The sequence below is a fragment of the Trachypithecus francoisi genome, unplaced genomic scaffold, assembly GCF_009764315.1.
Source record: "Trachypithecus francoisi isolate TF-2019V2 unplaced genomic scaffold, Tfra_2.0 Lachesis_group14, whole genome shotgun sequence".
In the NCBI taxonomy this organism is placed as follows: Eukaryota; Metazoa; Chordata; class Mammalia; order Primates; family Cercopithecidae; genus Trachypithecus; species Trachypithecus francoisi.
This window is the reverse complement of record NW_022681459.1, coordinates 41,949,600-41,968,683: the sequence shown is the minus strand read 5'-3', so window position 1 is coordinate 41,968,683 and position 19,084 is coordinate 41,949,600. Positions and strand designations below refer to the sequence as shown.

At 43.8% G+C, this 19,084-nt stretch overlaps 1 protein-coding gene and 1 non-coding gene across 11 annotated transcripts in view; one reads left to right on the top strand and one right to left on the bottom strand.

Annotated features, from left to right (window-relative positions):
- CLTCL1 (clathrin heavy chain like 1) overlaps positions 1–19,084 on the bottom strand; it is a 104,981-nt gene that overhangs the window by 52,669 nt on the left and 33,228 nt on the right. For 9 of the 10 annotated variants that reach the window (XR_004442327.1, XM_033232974.1, XM_033232976.1 and 6 more), the window contains 7 exons: positions 12,239–12,400; positions 8,423–8,536; positions 4,780–4,953; positions 3,243–3,440; positions 2,160–2,360; positions 1,914–2,066; positions 1,235–1,357 (listed from right to left, as the gene is read on the bottom strand). Coding sequence is in view for 9 of the 10 variants with exons in the window: in XM_033232974.1 (XP_033088865.1) it covers positions 1,235–1,357; positions 1,914–2,066; positions 2,160–2,360; positions 3,243–3,440; positions 4,780–4,953; positions 8,423–8,536; positions 12,239–12,400 (1,125 nt within the window). In the remaining variant the exon portion in view is untranslated. Of the gene's footprint in view, positions 1–1,234; positions 1,358–1,913; positions 2,067–2,159; positions 2,361–3,242; positions 3,441–4,779; positions 4,954–8,422; positions 8,537–12,238; positions 12,401–18,828; positions 18,889–19,084 lie in introns of those variants that run through there. The other variant, XM_033232979.1, reaches the window with a different exon arrangement.
- Positions 17,206–17,330, top strand: LOC117096769. The gene has a single exon (XR_004442620.1). It is a non-coding gene; the product is annotated as a small nucleolar RNA SNORA15 (small nucleolar RNA).

Below are 19,084 nucleotides of genomic sequence, written 5' to 3'. Positions count from 1 at the left end.
TCTGAGATGGGGTCTCACTCTATTGCCTAGGCTGAAGCAGTGACAAGGTCACCACTCACTGCAGCCTCAGCCTTCAGGGCTCAAGTGATCCTCCCATCTCGGCCTCCTGAGTAGCTGGGACCACAGGTGTGCACCACCACGCCTGGCTAATTTTTAAAAATTTTTTGGTAGAGATGGGGTCTCACTATGTTGCTCAGGCTCCCTCTCATATAGCTAGAGCTACGCTATTGATTCTGTCTCTGCAGAATCTTGACTAACAAAGCAGCTGATACTTGATATCTAACCCATATATATCATTATATTATTGAGGCACAACTGGGAAAATGCAAACATTTACTTAGACAATTATTAAAGCTAAATTGATGTTAATTTAAATAATTAATATGCCTCACTAAGATGTGAAATATAGGAATAAATTTAGTAATTGTTTTTGAAGGACAGCTTTACAGGAAAATAAAAAAGAACTTACTAATTGTGGAACTTCTCATAAAGTATGAGAAGTTTATATTTTAAACAACTTTAAAATATGAACTATAAACAAGATGTGAACTGGAAATTTCTTTCCTATTGAAAGCTAAGTAAATGTGTCTCAAATCTCTTATTCTATGTTCTCCAAAATATCTGCAAATTCCCAGACATATAAACACATATAACTGCACTTATTATTTCTAAACAGTTGTTGGCTCTGATGCCTTGCTTCAAGCTTTGTTACACATCTGTATATCATCAGAGCTCCTTGTACCAATTGACTGAAAGTGACTTGTCATGTGTTTACATCTAAATTCTAAGTAGGTTACACTAAAAAATAGGCTGATGCTCACGTAGATCCAGGTCAGTTAGACATCCACAGGATGAACATCTGGGGGATGCAACAGCACTAGCTCCTGGTGCTCAGGCCAATGGTCAGGGAGAGACAATGATGTGGTAACTGGGGTGGGGAGAGGGATGGAGGGCTGGACCCTAAATGACATCCTCACACCCTACACCATCACCACCCAAAGACACAAACCCACGCAAACATTCTCTAAAGTACTTCAAAACAAAGGAAGCAATGAGTACTCACATAGTAAAGACTAGAAGACAAACTCCCCAAGTACACTAGATTTTTTAAAACTGGAAGATTAATAGCAGATGAAGAAAAAGCACTAAGACAAGTTAACAGGAAATTAATAAAGGAATCTTCTAGATGGCTCTAAAAAGCCACAAAAAGTTGTCCAAAACTGCCTACGCTCACCTGGTTAATGTCAGCCAGTGGCTCCTCATCCTGCACTAGCATTTGAGAAAACTGCAGGCCCTGTTCTGGACTGATCTTCATTACACCCCTCAGCAGAAAGATCCAGTCTGGGGTGTACCCAACCTAGAAGCAAGGGAGCACCAATCAGGAAAATCAATGAAAAACCCTGGGCATTAGAAAAGGAAGTTATTCATCCTTTGTTTTAAACTCATGTTAACAAAGAAATGAGCAGCAACATTGTCATTTGTAGGTACCACCTTCTGCCAAACACAATATCCAATTAAACAAATTGATTTCATGTCCATGGAAGGCATAATTAACTACACAAGCAGCCCAGACCACAAATAAGTTCCCTGATCTGTGTGCAAACACAGCCTGCCTGTGAGCACACAGGGACAAGATCTGGAAGTCTGCCAAAATATCAAATTAACATACAGAAGGAAGAGAGGGAGAGAAAAAACAAGATAAAGCTCCCAAATAAAAAGAAGATGGAAGGACTGGAAAACTAAGGATAATAAAAAACTGAAGAGAATGCAATATGATCATTATGAATAAAGATCCTAATAGCAACACTGCCAACTCTCACACCAGAGGACTTATAAAGAAGGGTATTTTATAAACTTTAAAATCAGCAACCACTCAACCACATGTGAGATGCAGATGGTTCAACACACGTTACCTTTTTGGCATAGAGCACAATTTTTTGGAATTGGCCTGTTTCTGCAAAACACTGGATCACTTTGCTTGGCACGTTTGCCCGAAGGTACACACTCAGAGCGAGCATGGGGTCAGCGGTTTTGACCAAGTCTCCGAGCTCCTCTGAGCACTCCAGCTGTGGTATGCCAAGGGACAAGGCAAAGTTAGGATGTGGGCAGGGAGCCTGAACCAAGCTATGCGGGAGCTACCATCTCACAAGTGTTTCTACCTTATCTTCTTTCAGCCACTTCTCTAGGAGTTGCTTACGCCCCTGCTGAAGAACCAGATGGCAAAGTTCTAGGGATTCAAGTTTATTGAGCTGACCCTGGTCGAGCAGGATTCCAAAGTACTGCAGCAATGGAGAAGCCTGGCCAGGCTGAGCGGGTATACTCTGGAATTTCTGGACCGTCTCTCTGGTACGCAGGATTCCCTAGTAATAAATGGAAAAATAAGTCACTGTGTTGTAATCACAGGGGATCCCTTCACTCAACTTGCTTCTATGTAAAAACAAAAATCTGCCAGTGGAAATTCCACACTGCTCTGTCATGGACAAAATGTCCTCTACCAAGGCAACTGCTTCTATCTTCAATAAGAACCATAAGTATGGGGGAATCTAGGTCCTCCAGGTGGCTTCATACTTAGGGTCTTACTTCTCCCCCAGCATGCTGCAGTGAGAATTCAGCCTCTCAATCAGTCTTGTAGTAGTGAAGTTCTGCTATCGTTATATTCTAATTCAAAATACTCACATTCACAGATGAAGGCTAGAAATGGTTTGTTCATAACCACCCCTTGAAAGACAAGAAAAATTCTTTCAAGGACCAGCAACTTGAAAGTCTTTACTCAGGAGCAGATCCGGTCTCTGAACAATTTATCCAAATGAAATAAACTAAAGAAAAAGCTTTATGCAGAAATGCTATATTCTGAAAGAGTGGAGGAAGTCCAGAGCAGGACTACTGCTAAATAAAACAGGGAACAACCACTTGGTGTATTGTGCAGTTGCATATTTGACAACCAGGCAGCAAGAGTGGAAAATTCTAAGTTGCGAAAATGTGAAACTGTACCTAAGCCGTTGGGTGAGAGGTATGTATGCACACAAAGTGGGAGATAGGACGAAGTGCTGATGCAGCAAAAGCGTGTTTTTTGTTTACTTCCCTTACTGTTAAGCCATTGGTGCAAAAATTTTAAACTAAAAACTCCTAATATAACACTAATAGACTGCAATACCAGTAGTGAAATGCTTTTATGACTTATTTTCCTCTCAAGGTTGGTTCTTAACATCCAGAACACTTGAACAGTATTCAAGGTTTATCACCTTTGGTGCAGACGCTGCAACTTTGGCGGCTTCAGCATAGCTGCCCTGTGCAAAGAGAGTACTGAATTTTCTTGCAAACAACTTCTCTGCCCCAGCCAGGTTACTACGAATGGCCAAACGCAGACCAAGGTCTGGATTCTGAAGCACGTTGGTTGCATAATTCACAATATTATCTTCCTCGACACAAACTGACAGCACCTGTAAGGACCCAACAAGTGAGAGCAGCCCGGCCTAGAAGAGTGCTCTACCATCCCTCAGCCATGTTCCCTCTACCATCCCTCTGCCATGTTTCCTCTACCATCCCTCGGCCATGTTCCCCTCTACCATCCCTCGGCCACGTTCCCCTCTACCATCCCTCGGTCATGTCCTCTCTACCATCCCTCTGCCATTTTCCCTCTACCATCCCTCGGTCATGTTCCCTCTACCATCCCTTGGCCATGTTCCCTTCTACCATCCCTCGGCCATGTTCCCTCCCGATGCTAGAGGGTAGCCACATTCTCAGGTTGAGCACACCTGTGATGGTGGCCCTCATAGTGAAAGGATGCAAAGCAGCCGAAAGCCGAATGGTAACAAAACAGAACAGCACAGGAGGCTATGTAGTTGTTAAAGTCACACAGATAAGCACCCCAGTGATGCGTTCTGCACTACAGCAAAATGGCCTATGTGGAAGGAACTGACAATTTTTCTTCTTAAAGTTTTTATTTTTAAAGCACAGAGTTTCTTTTCTTTCTTTTTTAAAAAATATTTTTCTGTAGTCCCAGCTATTCGGGACGCTGAGGCAGGAGAATGGCGTGAATTCGGGAGGCGGAGCTTGCAGTGAGCCAAGATCACTCCACTGCATTCCAGCCTGGGCGACAGAGCGAGACCCTATCTCTACAAATATGGGTTACAGAGCGAGACCCTATCTCTACAATTATAGGGTCTCGCTCTGTCACCCAGGCTGGATTCAAACTCCTAGCCTCAAGCAATCCTCCTGCCTCAGCCTCCCAAAGTGCTGGGATTATAGGCATCAGCCATTGTTCCTGATTTTTTTTTTCCCCGAGACAGGCTCTCACTCTGTCACCCAGGCTGGAGTGCAATGGTGTGATCATAGCTCACTGCAGCCTCAAGCCATCCTCCTGCCTTGATCTCCCATGCAGTTGAGATTACAGGCATAAACTACTGTGCCCAGCCAAGAGTTTCTTCTTTTAACTATCTTTTTCAACTATGGTTGGGAAAAGTAACTTAAATACCATAGTATCTGCTTTTTCAACCCTCCCCAATTAGGGTGTGCATGGTATGAAGATGATGTGCATGAGAACTGCTGTTCCATACACAGGAAGGAGCTGCTCTCCTCCTGGAATCAATCCTGTGTAAGGAATGGTGCTGTCTGAAGAGAGGAAGTGCCAATATGAAGGAGAAGGAGACACGGGTTTAAGTTTAATAACAGCAACTAATAATAGCTACACCCAGCCGCTTTCCTAGAGAAGGGGGAAAGTTTAAACGCCAGTCCCTAATGAATGGAAAAGGTGGAAAATGAAATGTCAGAGTTACACACCTGTCCCTTTTTGTTGACACCAATAATTCCAGAGGTCGGTTTGTGTGGAGCAGTGACAAATATTGCGTCAGCACTAATACGGTTCATATAGATGCACACGCCAGACTCTAGGTCGTACAGATGAAGATAGCCATACTTTGTGATCAAGTAAATAACACCGTGTTTAGCTCCAATCTATAAGAAGACAGACAGGAAGAGGTTGTGAAGTAAGGAGGAGAAGCCATGTGGGTAAAAAGAGCTCACAAATGATAAAGAGGATTCTTTTTGTTTGTTTGTTTGTTTTTTGAGATAGGGTCTTGCTGTGTCGCCAAGGCTGGAGTGTAGTGGTACCACCATAGCTCACTGCAACTTCCAACCTCTGGGCTCAGGTGATCCTCCCATCTTAGCCTCCAGTGTAGCTGGGACTACAAGTGTGAGCTGCCACACCCAGTTATTACAAGGATTCTTCAGTCTCTCAAGCCAAGAGATTACTGGTGGGAGCAATGCTTCCATGAGACATGGATTATAAGTTGTGCTTGATTGAGAATTAGTTTTAAAGCCAGTACTTTGTCCAACCACTCTCAAATACAGGTCCAATAAACTCAGGCTACTCCATTTATCTTTCAGGTAGGGCGATCCTTTCACAGTTTATCAAACCCATTTAAGCAAGCTGTGAGTTCATAAGGGGAAAGTTCTGGACAAAGACCTCAAACGCCAGGTTGATGTTCCAGCATGCCTTCCACCACCACTTACTAACCTTTGAGTTTTGCCAAATGCTATTAACTTTTACAGAAAAATATTTAACACACAAGAAAACCTGAAGGGGCTTGAGGGAAAAAAAACAGATGCATTTGCCCAACAGATTATTAAACATATATATTAAACATACAGTAATTTTTGTAGCATGATTTTACCATTGGAAGAGACAGAGAGAGAAACAAACTTAATTGAGAGCCCGGAAAGAGAATGGATCATACATGAGAATTTATTAAGAATGAGTGTGTGGTGGCTAATGACTATAGTCACAGCTACTTGGGAAGTCAAGGCAGGAAGATCACTTGAGCCCAGGAGTTTTTGAGTCTAACCTGAGCAATGTAGCAAGACTCCAACTCTAAAATAATAAATAATTAGTAGGTAACATATTAGTGGAAAATAGGCGCTTTAATCAATATATAACATATATTATTAATATAGTCAGCTAGCTCTCTGGAGATGGAGGTAAGAGTAAAGAACTGAATTTCCATCTTACTTTTTAGATCAAAGTAAATTCCAGATGGGTCAAAGATTTTAAATAAAAAACACAATTAGGAAAGCAATGAAAGAAAATATAGGTAAATGTTGTGGCCATGTTGAGGTGCAGAATTAGTCTCAAAACATGATACCATTGCCACACAAAAATGCAACACTTCCATAAGGTGGCACGTATCACAAATTATGACTGGGAAAAACATTCAAAACACATCAGACACGTAGTATTCTATAAGTACAAAAAGCTCTTACGAATAAGGTAAAAATCCTGGAGTTGGGCATACTGGCACATGCCTGTAACCCCAGCTACTTGGGAGGCTGAGGCAGGAAGATCTCTAGAGGCCAGGAGTTCAAGACTGGCCTAGGCAACACAGCAAGACCCCATCTCTATTTTTTAAAAAAAGATCCTGATAGAAAAAAAAAATGCAAAGATTAGGAAAAGGCAATTAGCCAGATACATATGAGTAGCTGATACATCAATTCTACCTTGATGGTAACCAAGGGAAAGACATCACAACATGCTGCCCTTGGTAGCTGGGATGCTGTCCAGCTACCAAGGGCAGCATCAGTAGGAATGTGAACTGGTCAGCATGGTCAGGAGAGTCTGTGATGGGAATGTGCCTCTGACTCAACGGTTTAATTTCTAGGAATGTATCCTCGGACTTTTAGACTAACATACAAAGATGTACAGAGCACAATGTTCCTTAGAGTATTTCTTGTAAATGTAAATATCAATCAACAGGAGATGTTTAAATGAGTTGTGGCACATCCACAGAACAGATAATACAGACAACAAAATACATACATTATGTTATTGGCACAGGATGATCTACAACACAGCTAGAGGAGTTTATACAGCAGCAAGGCTAGTGGAGAGCCATTTTCATAAGAGTCCATCTGTATAAATCTGCATAAATGTATGCGTGTCAAATTACTTCCAAAGGGGTAGCCAAATTATCAGCAGTGCTAGGATTTCAGGTGATATATAATTCTGCTGTTACATTTATTGATACTATTAGAAATGTATCGATAACATATATTTTATGAGAACAAAAGAGTAAAAAGGAGAATAGATTATATAATCTTACATATAAAATGTGATGCCAATTTTGTTCAGAAAAGGTATAGATCTAAATTTTTAATAAAACAAGTTGTAAGATTTTTTATTTTTATTTATTTATTTTTTTGGAGATGAAGTCTCGCTCCAGGCTGGAGTGCAGTGGCATGCAGTGGTGTGATCTTGCCTCACTGCAATCTCTGCCTCCCGGGTTCTAGAAATTCTCCTGCCTCAGCCTCCCAAGTAGCTGGGATTACAGGTGCACACTGCCACGCCCAGCTAATTTTTTGTATTTTAGTAGGGACAGAGTTTCACCATGTTGCCCAGGCTGGTGTCGAACTCCTGAGCTCAGGCAATCCGCCCACCTCGGCCTCCCAAAGTGCTGAGAATACAGGTGTGAGCCACCGTGCCCGGCCAAGATTTTTTATGTATTTTACATCCAACTGGTTCACTTACAGAGGAATGTTTTCTTTTTAAAAAAATCTTTCAATTTTTATTACTCAAAAAAGCTTCATTTTTTATTTAGCTTTCTGACTGTGCCTTCGACACTTCCACAACAATATTCTGCTCCTCAATAAGGAAAGCACACTTGGTCCTGTCATGAGCACACTCAGCACACATGAAACCACCACAGGCCTTGCTGACACGGGTTTCAGTTTTAGAGAACCTTCACTTCAGGTCTCACAGCACCAACTCTTCGAAGTCTGGCTGGACACAGGCCACATGCAGGTTCAGGTGTCTTCCCAATCTTCTTGATGTAAAGGTGAACAATTCTACTACCAGGGGCTCGGGACTGCCTAGTTTCATTAGAAGCTGCATGTCAAACACTGGGTCATTCTGAATGAAAGCTCCAAGGACTGTCCCCGGGAGCTCTAGGCCCCCTCAATGGCAGCCAGTTGTAAAGGAAATAAGTGTTTTATTCTTTTTTTTAATTATTATACTTTAAGTTCTGGGTTACATGTGCAGAATGTGCAGTTTTGTTACACAGGTATACACATGCCCTGGTGGTTTATTGCACCCATCAACCCGTCACCTACATTAGGTATTTTATTCTTTAAATATTCTCATACCACAGTGAACATCTAATGTCTTATAATAAGGGAAAGGGCTGAGGACTTCAGTGTGTGACTTGGCAAAGTCTTCCTGCTGCCCTAATTCACCCTCATGCAGGACATTCCTTTCTACGAACAGGGCTTTCCCAGCTCACACACCAAAGCCTTAGGCCTCTAAATGGATTTGAAAGCATCACAGTGGCAGGAGACAGCAGAAGTAGACTAAAAATGGCAGCCTCTTGTATCTTGGGAGGTGCTAGAGTAGATTTTAGGACACGAAGATGTTTAGAGAGCAGCACATCCATACCTGCATAGCCACTGGAAAATCAGTCTGTGCCTCTGGAGGGAAAAACACATCTACTGCTTTCTTTACAAAAGGTTGGTTTCCCGCTGCAGGCTGTCCAACTTCAATGATGTGCAACTAGAAGAGAGATTTTAGGTCAATCAAGGGAACCGCGTGTGGTGGTGGACGAGTACTAGCCAAAGGCACAGAGGCAAGTGGAGCCTCAGCTCCACACACTGGATGATTAACACTAAAAGTCACATTCAACCAAAGCAGAACAACTCCCTTGTCGGAGTGCCTGTGATTATCCAATAACCTGCTGCCCACCACCAAGCACAGCACAAAGGGCCAATGCCAGGCAGCCTAGGAGCCTCACTTCCAGCACGGTGGCAGTCACTTCCGTCCCTGGGCCTGGATGCTGATGAAACAAAGAGCTCCAGTCAGAACTTCCAGCTCTGCTCTTGCTGCCCTCCTAGGTATGGCCCAGACTCACACAAGCCTGTTAGTGCAAGATCTCATCACTGGAGGCCAAACTCACGAGACACCCTCACCATGGCACAGGTCTGAGGTTTTCAAGGTTGTGCTGGGCGGGGGTAAGAATCTGATGAGGGAGCCCATCCCTGCCTTTAGGAGAACAGCTCCAAGTTCTGACCTACGCCAATGCCTTCCCTATACCTTTCTTTTCTTTTCTTTTCTTTCTTTCTTTCTTTCTCTTTCTTTCTTTCTTTCTTTCTTTCTTTCTTTCTTTCTTTCTCTTTCTTTCTCTTTCTTTCTCTCTCTCTCTCTTTTTTCTTTTTTGAGATGGGAGTCTCGCTCTGTTGCTCAGGCTGGAGTACAGTGGCACGATCTCAGCTCACTGAAACCTCTGCCTCCCAGGTTCAAGCGATTCTTGTGCCTCAGCCTCCCAAGTAGCTGCGATTACAGATGCATGCCACCATACCCGGCTAATTTTTGTATTTTTAGTAGAGATGGGATTTCTTCTATGTTGGCCAGGCTGGTCTCAAACTCCCGACCTCAGGTAATCCACCCCCACTCGCCTCCCAAAATGCTGGGATTACAGGCATGAGCCACCACACCCAGCCCCCATAACTTTCATCTAAAGAAAAAATACTATAACTAACACAAGTCCACAAAAAAATCCAAAATGGACAGTAAGAGACACGAAACAAGGGCAGGAGGCTGGGCTTAGAGGACACAGACGACAGTGTCTACCGGGGGCAGTCTGGGTTGGCAGTCTGGGTTTGGCCAGGCAGAGAGAGGAGGGAAACACCAAAAGGGCTCAGCTAAGGAGGGGAGCAGCACTGAGAGCAGGGCTAGTGGGGAGCTGAGTGGCAAGCATGTGAGCACTCCTGTGGGTGCAGACATGGCGGAATAGAAGTCTTGTACTGGGAGCTTTAAGGTAGACAAAAGGTAGTTTAGGAAAATTATCTGGCTAGGCCTATTGGTAAGAAAGCGTGAAGCAGGTCTGAGGACCTAATAAATGGCTATTCTGTAACCCAAATGTGAGGTGAGAAGGACTTAGTGTACCACAAAAGGGTAAGTCAGATGTAAGACTTGTTAAAGGTCAGGTAGTGACAAATGAATGGAATGGGGCTTGACAGCTATGGGTTCTTGCTTGGGAGCTGAGAAGGGTGACACTGCCAGCAGAAGCAGAGGTACAGAAAGGACACCAGGCTCTCAGGGCGGCAGCAGGAGGAGGTCGGCAGAAAAGAACTGTGTCCAGGCAAGTTCCGACCCACATGTGGAGACAGCTGGCCAGTCCCAAAAGGACAGGTGAGTCCTGAAAGGAAGGTGCATGCCAGGGCACAGGCGGGGCGGGGGCCCTCCCAGGACTCCACACACACCCTGCAGCAGGGAGGCCCAAGTCTGCCACAAGACACAGGGCCACTCCAGGACAGGTACTGTCAGGAAACCACATTTCCCAGGTTCTCTGAGTCACAGAAGACCTCCTGGTACAACTCCAGCTCAGCTGGAGGGGCATGCCCACCAGAGAGCGGGGTGTAGAGAGAACCCCCAGCCCTTTCTCTTCTCGGGGCTGCCATCTGCGGAAAGTGCTCTTCTCCACAGGGCACTCCGCGAGGCGGGCTCTGCTCCTGAGAGGGAGGCCTGTGGTTGCCCTGCTGCATCTGTGAAGCAGAGGAGTGCCTCACTCTAAGGGAATATGGGAGCAAGCTCTTTGAGCCACATAACTAAAGTCAGTGTCCTTCATCAGCAACAAGGCTAACATTCGACCCGACCCCTTTTTCTTCTGGCTGTCAAATGAGGAGGGCATGAAATATGTTACTCAACAGGAGGCCAAAGTATTCAAAGTGTATTTCAGATGACAAAGTTTGTAAAGCCACATTTTAACTGAGATCTCCTCTGCCTTGGGGAATATTTCAGGGCTAACGAACAACCCAAAATTATGGTTTCAGGAAGTGTTTTTCACAAGACGACTGTCTTGAAGCAGCTCTCCAAGTGGCTGAGACCACGCTGGTGGAAACCAAGGTCTCCCTGACATCACAAGTTCTTCTGTCTCCTCACCTCTGCCCATGGCAGCCCTGCTGAGCAGCCGCTGGCCATGTCCCTGAGCCTGATAAAACCCAACTGGCTCCTGGACACAGTCTCATCTCTCTGGAGCCTCTCTGAGGTTCCCACCAACCACTTGGGCAGAACCATGCTGATGGCAAGGATGGACCCACACTGGGGATTTCACAGTCATCTCCCCAAGAGCAGAAACTGTGCCTAACTTACCATTTTTTTTTTTTGGATATGGAGTCTCGCTCTGTCACCCAGGCTAGAGTACAGTGGCGCGATCTCGGCTCAGTGCAACCTCCGCTCCCAGGTTCAAGTAATTCTCCTCCCGAGTAGCTGGGACTACCGGTGCACGTGGCCATGCTCGGCTAATTTTTTGTATTTTTATTAGAGACGGGGTTTTGCCATGTTGCCCAGGCTGGTGTAGAACTCCTGAGCTCAGGCAATCCGCCCGCCTCGGCCTCCCAAACTGCTAGGATTACAGGTGTGAACTACTGCACCCGGCCGCCTCACTTACCTTTATAGTGCATTTCAGTCTAGTCTGTGTGGAAAGATTTTTTTTTTTTTGAGACGGAGTCTCGCTATGTAGCCCAGGCAGGAGTGCCATGGTGTGATCTTGGCTCACTGCAACCTCTGCCTTGCAGGTCGCAGTTCAAGCAATTCTCCTGCCTCAGCCTCCCGAGTAGCTGGGTTTACAGGAATGCGCCACCGTGCCCGGGTAATTTTTTTTTTTTTTTTGAGACGGAGTCTGGCTGTCGCCCAGGCTGGAGTGCAGTGGCGCAATCTTGGCTCACTGCAAGCTCCTCCTCCCGGGTTCACACCATTCTCCTGCCGCAGCCTCCCGAGTAGCTGGGAATACAGGCGCCCACCACCGCGCCCGGCTAATTTTTTGTATTTTTAGTAGAGACAGGGTTTCACCGTGGTCTCCATCTCCTGACCTTGTGATCCGCCCGCCTCGGCCTCCCAAAGTGCTGGGATTACAGGCGTGAGCCACCGCGCCCGGCAACCAGGTAATTTTTGTATTTTTAGTAGAGACGGGGTTTCACCATGTTGGCCAGGCTGATTTTGAATTCCTGACCTCGTGATCCACCCACCTTGGCCTCCCAAAGTGTTGGGATTACAGGTGTGAGTTACTGTGCCCAGCCTAAGAGCATTTTTTAGGGGAATGGGGCCACTTAATCATGTGCATCATGGTGCACAGTTCTCACCACCATGAACTTTTTCTCACACAGACATCTGCAGGCCATGCCCAGCCGCACACACGCATACCCCTAACACCAGCTCATGACACTTTTCTCAGGGAGAAGACAATAGAGTGGATCTTACCTTGCCTCCTGTAGGATTACGTACAGCAAAGCAGAAAAGGGTGGCAGGCTTGGCATTCCCCTCCATCTTGAGCTCTGCAAAAGCAGCGGCATGGCCTTCTATGGGTTGTGAAACCTTCCTATCCACAGAGTAGAGCTGCATTGCCCCAACCACACGGTTTTGCTAAGAAAAGATATTATACAATGAAAGGGAAAGAAAAGGGAGGAATATAAAGAAAGAATTCTTAAAATATATTTCTAAAATGAAAGTCTCATACATTAGAGGTATACTTCCTCTAATAAAAATTAAATGCATTAGCTATTAAAGGCATGATATCACTCTGAATTTGATGTGGAAAGATGGCAAACACTATGGAAAAAAATAAGACCACAAAAAAGTAAGATGGATGATCCTAATTTGTTAAATATAATAAGCATGAAAGCATTTTTTCATGGAAAGTAACTCGTGCACTTTGGAGGAAAAACTCCAGAGCATTAATAGTAGTTAAATCAGTGGGATGCAATCACAGGTAATTTTGAAAATTGTGTTTTCTGAAATTTCTACGTAGCAAAAATTGTATTTAATAAAAACTAATAAGGCCAACACAGTGGCTCACACCTGCAACCCTAGCACCTTGGTAGAATCACTTGAGGCCAAGAGTTCAAGACTAGTCGGGGCAACACAGCAAGATGCCATCTCTTCAAAAAAATAAGAAAATTAGCTGGTCATGGTGGCACACGCCTGTTGTCTTAGCTACTCAGGAGGCCAAGGCAGGGGGATTGCTTAAGCCAAGAAGTTCGAGGTTGCAGTGAGCTATGACTATAGCACTGCACTGCAGCCTGGGTGGCAGAGCAAGACGCTGTCTCTAAAAAAACCAAAACCCCCAACCAGTAACACTTACATCTTTTATAAAACTTAGAATTTACATTTTCTCTTTTTTTTTTTTTTTTTTTGAGGCAGAGTCTTGCTCTGTCACCCAGGCTGGAGTGCAGTGGCGTGATCTCGGCTCACTGCAAGCTCCGCCTCCCAGGTTCACACCATTCTCCTGCCTCAGCCTCCCGAGTAGCTGGGACTACAGGCGCCCGCCACCTCGCCCGGCTAATTTTTTGTAGATACAGGGTTTCACTGTGTTAGCTAGGATGGTCTTGATCTCCTGACCTCGTGATCCACCCGCCTTGGCCTCCTAAAGTGCTGGGATTACAGGCGTGAGCCACTGTGCCCGGCCTTACGTTTAACTTTTTGAGGAACCGCCAAACTGCTTTCCACAGCATCTGAACAATTTTATATTCCTACCACTAATGTAGGAGGGTTCCAATTTCTCCACATCATTGCCAACACTTCTTTTCTTTTTTTGAGACGGAGTTTTGCCCTTGTTGCCCAGGCTGGAGTGCAATGGTGTGATCTTGGCTCACCGCAACCTCTGCCCCCTGGGTTCAAGCAATTCTGCCTCAGCTTCCCGAGTAGCTGGGATTACAGGCATGCACCACCACACCCGGCTAATTTTGTATTTTTAGCAGAAACGGGGTTTCTCCATGTTGGTCAGGCTGGTCTCGAACTCCTGACTTCAGGGCCAACACTTATTTTCTACTTTGTAAAAATTATAACCACCCGAGTAGGTGTAAAGTAGTACTTTATTGTGGTTTCGAGGGGGGATTATTTTTCCTAATGGCTAATGATGTCAAGCAAGTCCTTTGCCCATTTTTTAACTGGGTTGATTTTTTGTTGCTAAGTTGTAAGTGTTCTTTGTATATTCTGGATACTAGAACCTTATCAGATATATGATTTTCAAATATTATATCCCAGGTTGTCTTTTCACTTTATTGACAATATCCTTTTATGCAAAAAGTTTTAAATTCTGAAGTCCAAATTATCAGTTGTTTAATTTTGTTGTTCAGTCTTTTGGTGCTATGATATATCTAAGAATCCATGCCAAACCCAAAGTCATAAAGCTTTCTCCTTATGTTTTCTTCTAAGAGTTTTGTAGTTTTAGCTTCTACATTGAGGTTTCAGATCTATTTTGAGTTTATTTTTGTACACGGTGTGAGGCAGGTGACCAAATCCATTCTTTTGCATGCGGATATTTAGTTGTCCCAGCACCATTTCCTGAAGAGACTACTGTTTCCCCATTGAACAGTCTTGACACTTTCATCAAAAATCAACTCCTGGACTTTACATTTTTTCCCATTAGTCTACATGTCTATTCTCATGCCCATGAGGTGTTTTGTTGTTGGTAAATGCATGGGATTTTTTAATTTGTTGGTTTTTAGTTTGTCAGTAAAGCATATACAAGTAACTATGATTCATAATTTTTGTTTTATATTCCTCAAACATGATGGTTTCTTTGTAAAGAGGCATAATTCCCAAGAGTTTGTTGTTGTTGTTGTTGTTTGTTTTGTTTTGTTTTTGAGAGTTTCCCTCTTGTCGCCCAGGCTGGAGTGCAATGGTGCGATCTTGGCTCACTGCAACCTCTGCATCCCAGGTTCAGGCGATTGTCCTGCCTCAGCCTCCCAAGTAACTGGGATTACAGGTACATGCCACCACTGTCGGTTAATTTTTATATTTTTAGTAAAGATGGGGTTTCACCACTTTGGCCAGGCTGGTCTCGAATTCCTTCCTGACTTCAGGTGATCCGCCTGCCTCGGCCTCCCACAGTGCTGGGATTACAGGCGTGAACCACCATGCCTGGCCCCCAAGGGTATTTTTGAAAGCTTAATTGAGATATAATTCACATACCATAGAACTTATCTGTTTAAAGCAAGCTTGTCCAACATGTGGCCCATTACAGCCTTGTATGCGGCCCAAACACAAATTCATAAACTTTCTTAAAACATAATGAATTTTTGGCTAGGTGTGGTGGCTCATGCCTATAATCCCAGCACTTTGGAAGGCCGAGGCGGGCAGATCATTTGAGGTCAGGAATTCGAGACCAGCCTGACAAACATGGAAAAACCCCATCTCTACTAAAAATACAAAATTAGCCAGCTGTGGTGATGCATTCCTGTAATCCCAGCTACTCAGGAAGGCTGAGGCAGTAGAATCGCTTGAGCCCCGGAGGCGGAAGTTGCGGTGAGCCAAGATCACGCCATTGCACTCCAGCCTGGGCAACAAGAGCGAAACTCGGTCTCAAAAAATATATATATATATGGCCGGGCGCGGTGGCTCAAGCCTGTAATCCCAGCACTTTGGGAGGCCGAGACGGGCGGATCACGAGGTCAGGAGATCGAGACCATCCTGGCTAACATGGTGAAACCCCGTCTCTACTAAAAAAATACAAAAAATTAGCCGGGCGAGGTGGCGGGCGCCTGTAGTCCCAGCTACTCGGGAGGCTGAGGCGAGAGAATGGCGTAAACCCGGGAGGCGGAGCTTGCAGTGAGCTGAGATCTGGCCACTGCACTCCAGCCTGGGCGACAGAGCGAGACTCCGTCTCAAAAAAAAAAAAAAAAAAAATATATATATATAAAATGAATTTTTTTGCAATTTTTGTTTTTAGCTCATCAGCTATTGCTAGTGTATTTTATGTGTGCCCCAAGACAATTCTTCCAATGTGGCCCAGGTGAGCCAAAAGATTGGACACCCCTGGTTTAAAGTATACCATCCAATGTCTCTTCATATACTCAGAGGGTTGTGCAATCATCACTACAATGTAGTTTTAGAACACTTTCATCCTTTAAAAGAAACCCTATTAGCATTTAATCCTCATTCCCATCTCCCACACTCCACCTCCAGTCATAGGCAACTACTTATCTATTTTCTGTGTCTATAGATCAGACTATCCTGAACATTTCAAATAAATGGAATCATATAATATGCGGTCTTTTGTGAATGGCATCTTTCACTTAGTTTAATATTTCCAAGGTTCATTCATGATATATTTTTAGTAGAGATGGGGTTTCACTATGTTGGCCAGGCTGGTCTCTAAATTCTGACCTCAGGGTGATCTGCCTGCCTCAGCCTCCCAAAGTGCTGAGATTACAGACATGAGCCACTGTGCTTGGCCCTTCTAAGAGTTTTATAGGTTCAGTTCTTACATTAGGTCTGATCGATTTTGAGTTTTTAGTATTATGAGACAGAGGTCCCATTTAATGCTTCTGCATACAGATGTCCAGTGCCCAAAAACCTTGTATTGAACAACTACTCTTTCCTTCACTGAACTGTCTTGGCATCCTTGTCAAAAATCAATTGACTGTAAGGGATACAACATTTTGATTAGACTGGAGGCATAAGTTTCAAGTGATCACACCTATAATCCCAGCACTTTGGGAGGCCGAAGCGGGCGGATCACTTGAGGTCAGGAGTTTGAGACCAGCCTGACCAACATGGTGAAACCCCACCTCTACTAAAAATACAAAAATTAGCTGGGCGTGGTGGCGCATGCCTATAATCCCAGCTGCACGGGAAGCTGAGGCAGGAGGATTGCTTGAACCCAGGAGGTTGAGGTTGCAGTGAGCCGAGATTGTGCCACCGCACTCCAACCTGGGCGACAGAGCGAGACCCTGTCTCAAAAAATAAAAAAATTACAATTAAAATTAACGAATTTTTTAAAAATGTATTTGCACTCTACTGATACTATTTTAATTCAGAGAAATATGTTCATAACTTATTAGAAATAATCTTGAGTAGTTTAAGACCAGCCTGGCCAACATAGTGAAACCCTGTCTCCACTAAAAATACAAAAAAAAATTAGCCAGGCGTGGTGGTGTACGTCTGTAATCCCACCTACTCGGGAGGCTGTGACAGAGGAATCGCTTGAACCCAGGAGGTGGAGGTTGCAGTGAGCTGAGATCGAGCCATTGCACTCCAGCCTAGGCAACAGAGCAAGGCTCCATCTCAAATAAAAAAAAAAGAAAAAAAAAAAAAAGAAATAACCTTGAGTAAGTTTAAATTTATTTCTAAGTTGATGCTATGGCTAGGTTTTGATAATTTTTATTTGGTTTCCCTTCCCTTTAATCAGAAAATTAACTTTCATACACTGTTTACAAAACATTAAAGCTGATTTTGAATATTAAAAAAAAAAAAATCACGAGATACCATGCAAAAGCAATCTTCCCTTCAGAATGACTGATGGTATGCTCAGGTTTTTCATAGCATATCATCATTAAAGGTGAATAAAATAAATGGGCCGGGCGCGGTAGCTTACACCTGTAATCCCAGAACTTTGGGAGACTGAGGTGGGCAGATCACTTGAGGACAGGAGTTCGAGACCAGCCTGGCCAACATGGTAAAACACTGTCTCTACTAAAAACGCAAAAATTAGCTGGGCATGGTGGCACATGCCTGTAGTCCTAGCTACCCAGAGGCTGAGGCAGGAGAATCACTTGAACCTGGAAAGTGGAGGTTGTAGTGAGCCGAATTTGTGCCACTGCACTCCAGCCTGGGTGACAGAGCGAGACTCCGTCTCAGAAGAAAAAGAAAGGAAAAGAAAACCTGGCTTTTGGGGACATCACTTTTCTGGGACTCATCTATTCCTTTTTTTTTTTTTTTTTTTTAATTCTAGAGACAGGGTCTTGTTTCTATGGCCCAGGCTGGAATGCAAAGATATCATCATGGCTCACTGTAACCTTGAACTCCTGGGCTCAAGCAAATTCTCCTGCCTGAGCTTCCCAGGTAGCCAGGACTAAAGGTGCATGTCACCACACCAAGCTAATTTGTTTGTCATCTATTCTTAAGTTAGTACCACATTTTTTTTTTTTTAAACTTTATTTTTTTTGAGACAAGGTCTCACTCTGTCACTCAGGCTGGAGTGTAGTGGTGCAATCTCAGTTCACTGCAACCTCCGCCTCCCAGGCTCAAGCAATTCTCCCACCTCAGCCTCCAGAGTAGCTGGAACTACAGGTGCATGTCATTATGCTTGGCTAGTTTTTGCATTTTTTGTAAAAAACAGGTTTTACCATGTTGCCTAGGCTGGTCTCAAACTCCTGGGCTCAAGATATCCACCTTCCTCAGCCTCCCAAAGTGCTGGGATTACACGCATGAGTCACTGAGGCCAGCCAGTATCACATTCTTGATCACTGTAGGTTTGTGGCAAGTTTTAAAATTGGGAAGTATAAGTACTCCAATTTTTTGTTTATTTGTTTTAGGGTTGTTTTGGCTATTCTGGGTTCCTTGCAATTCCACATAAATTTTAGGATCATCTTGTCAATTTCTACAAAGAAGCTAACTGGTATTCCAATAGAGATTATGTTGAATGTGTAGACCAATTTGAGGAGTACTTCCATCCTAAAAGTATTAAATCTTCCAATCCATGAACATGGGACATTTTTTGATTTAGATCTTCTTTAATTACTTCCAAACATGTTTTGTAGTTTTCAGAATGTAACTTTTGCATTTTTTAAATTAAATTTACCTCTAAATATTTTATTCTTTTTGATGTTATTATGAATGGGATTGCTTTCCTGATTTCATTTTTTGATTGTTCATTACAAATATCTAGGAACACAACTGATGTTTGCATACTGATACTGTATTCTGTAACCTTGCTCAATTTGTTTATTAGTTATAATAGTTCTTTACTAGATTCCTTAGGAATTCCATATACAAGTTTACGTCATCTGCAAATAGAGACAGCTTTAATTCTTCCATTTAAATCTAGGTGCCTTTTATGTTTTTCTCACCTAATTGCCCTGGCTAGAATCTCTAGTCCAAAGTTGAACAGAAGTAGCAAGAGAAGACATCCTTGTTCCTGATCCTTGGGAGAAAGCTTTCAGTTTTTCAACATGAAGTAAGATGTTAGTTGTGGCCGGGCGCGGTGGCTCAAGCCTGTAATCCCAGCACTTTGGGAGGCCGAGACGGGCGGATCACAAGGTCAGGAGATCGAGATCATCCTGGCTAATACGGTGAAACCCCATCTCTACTAAAGAATACAAAAAA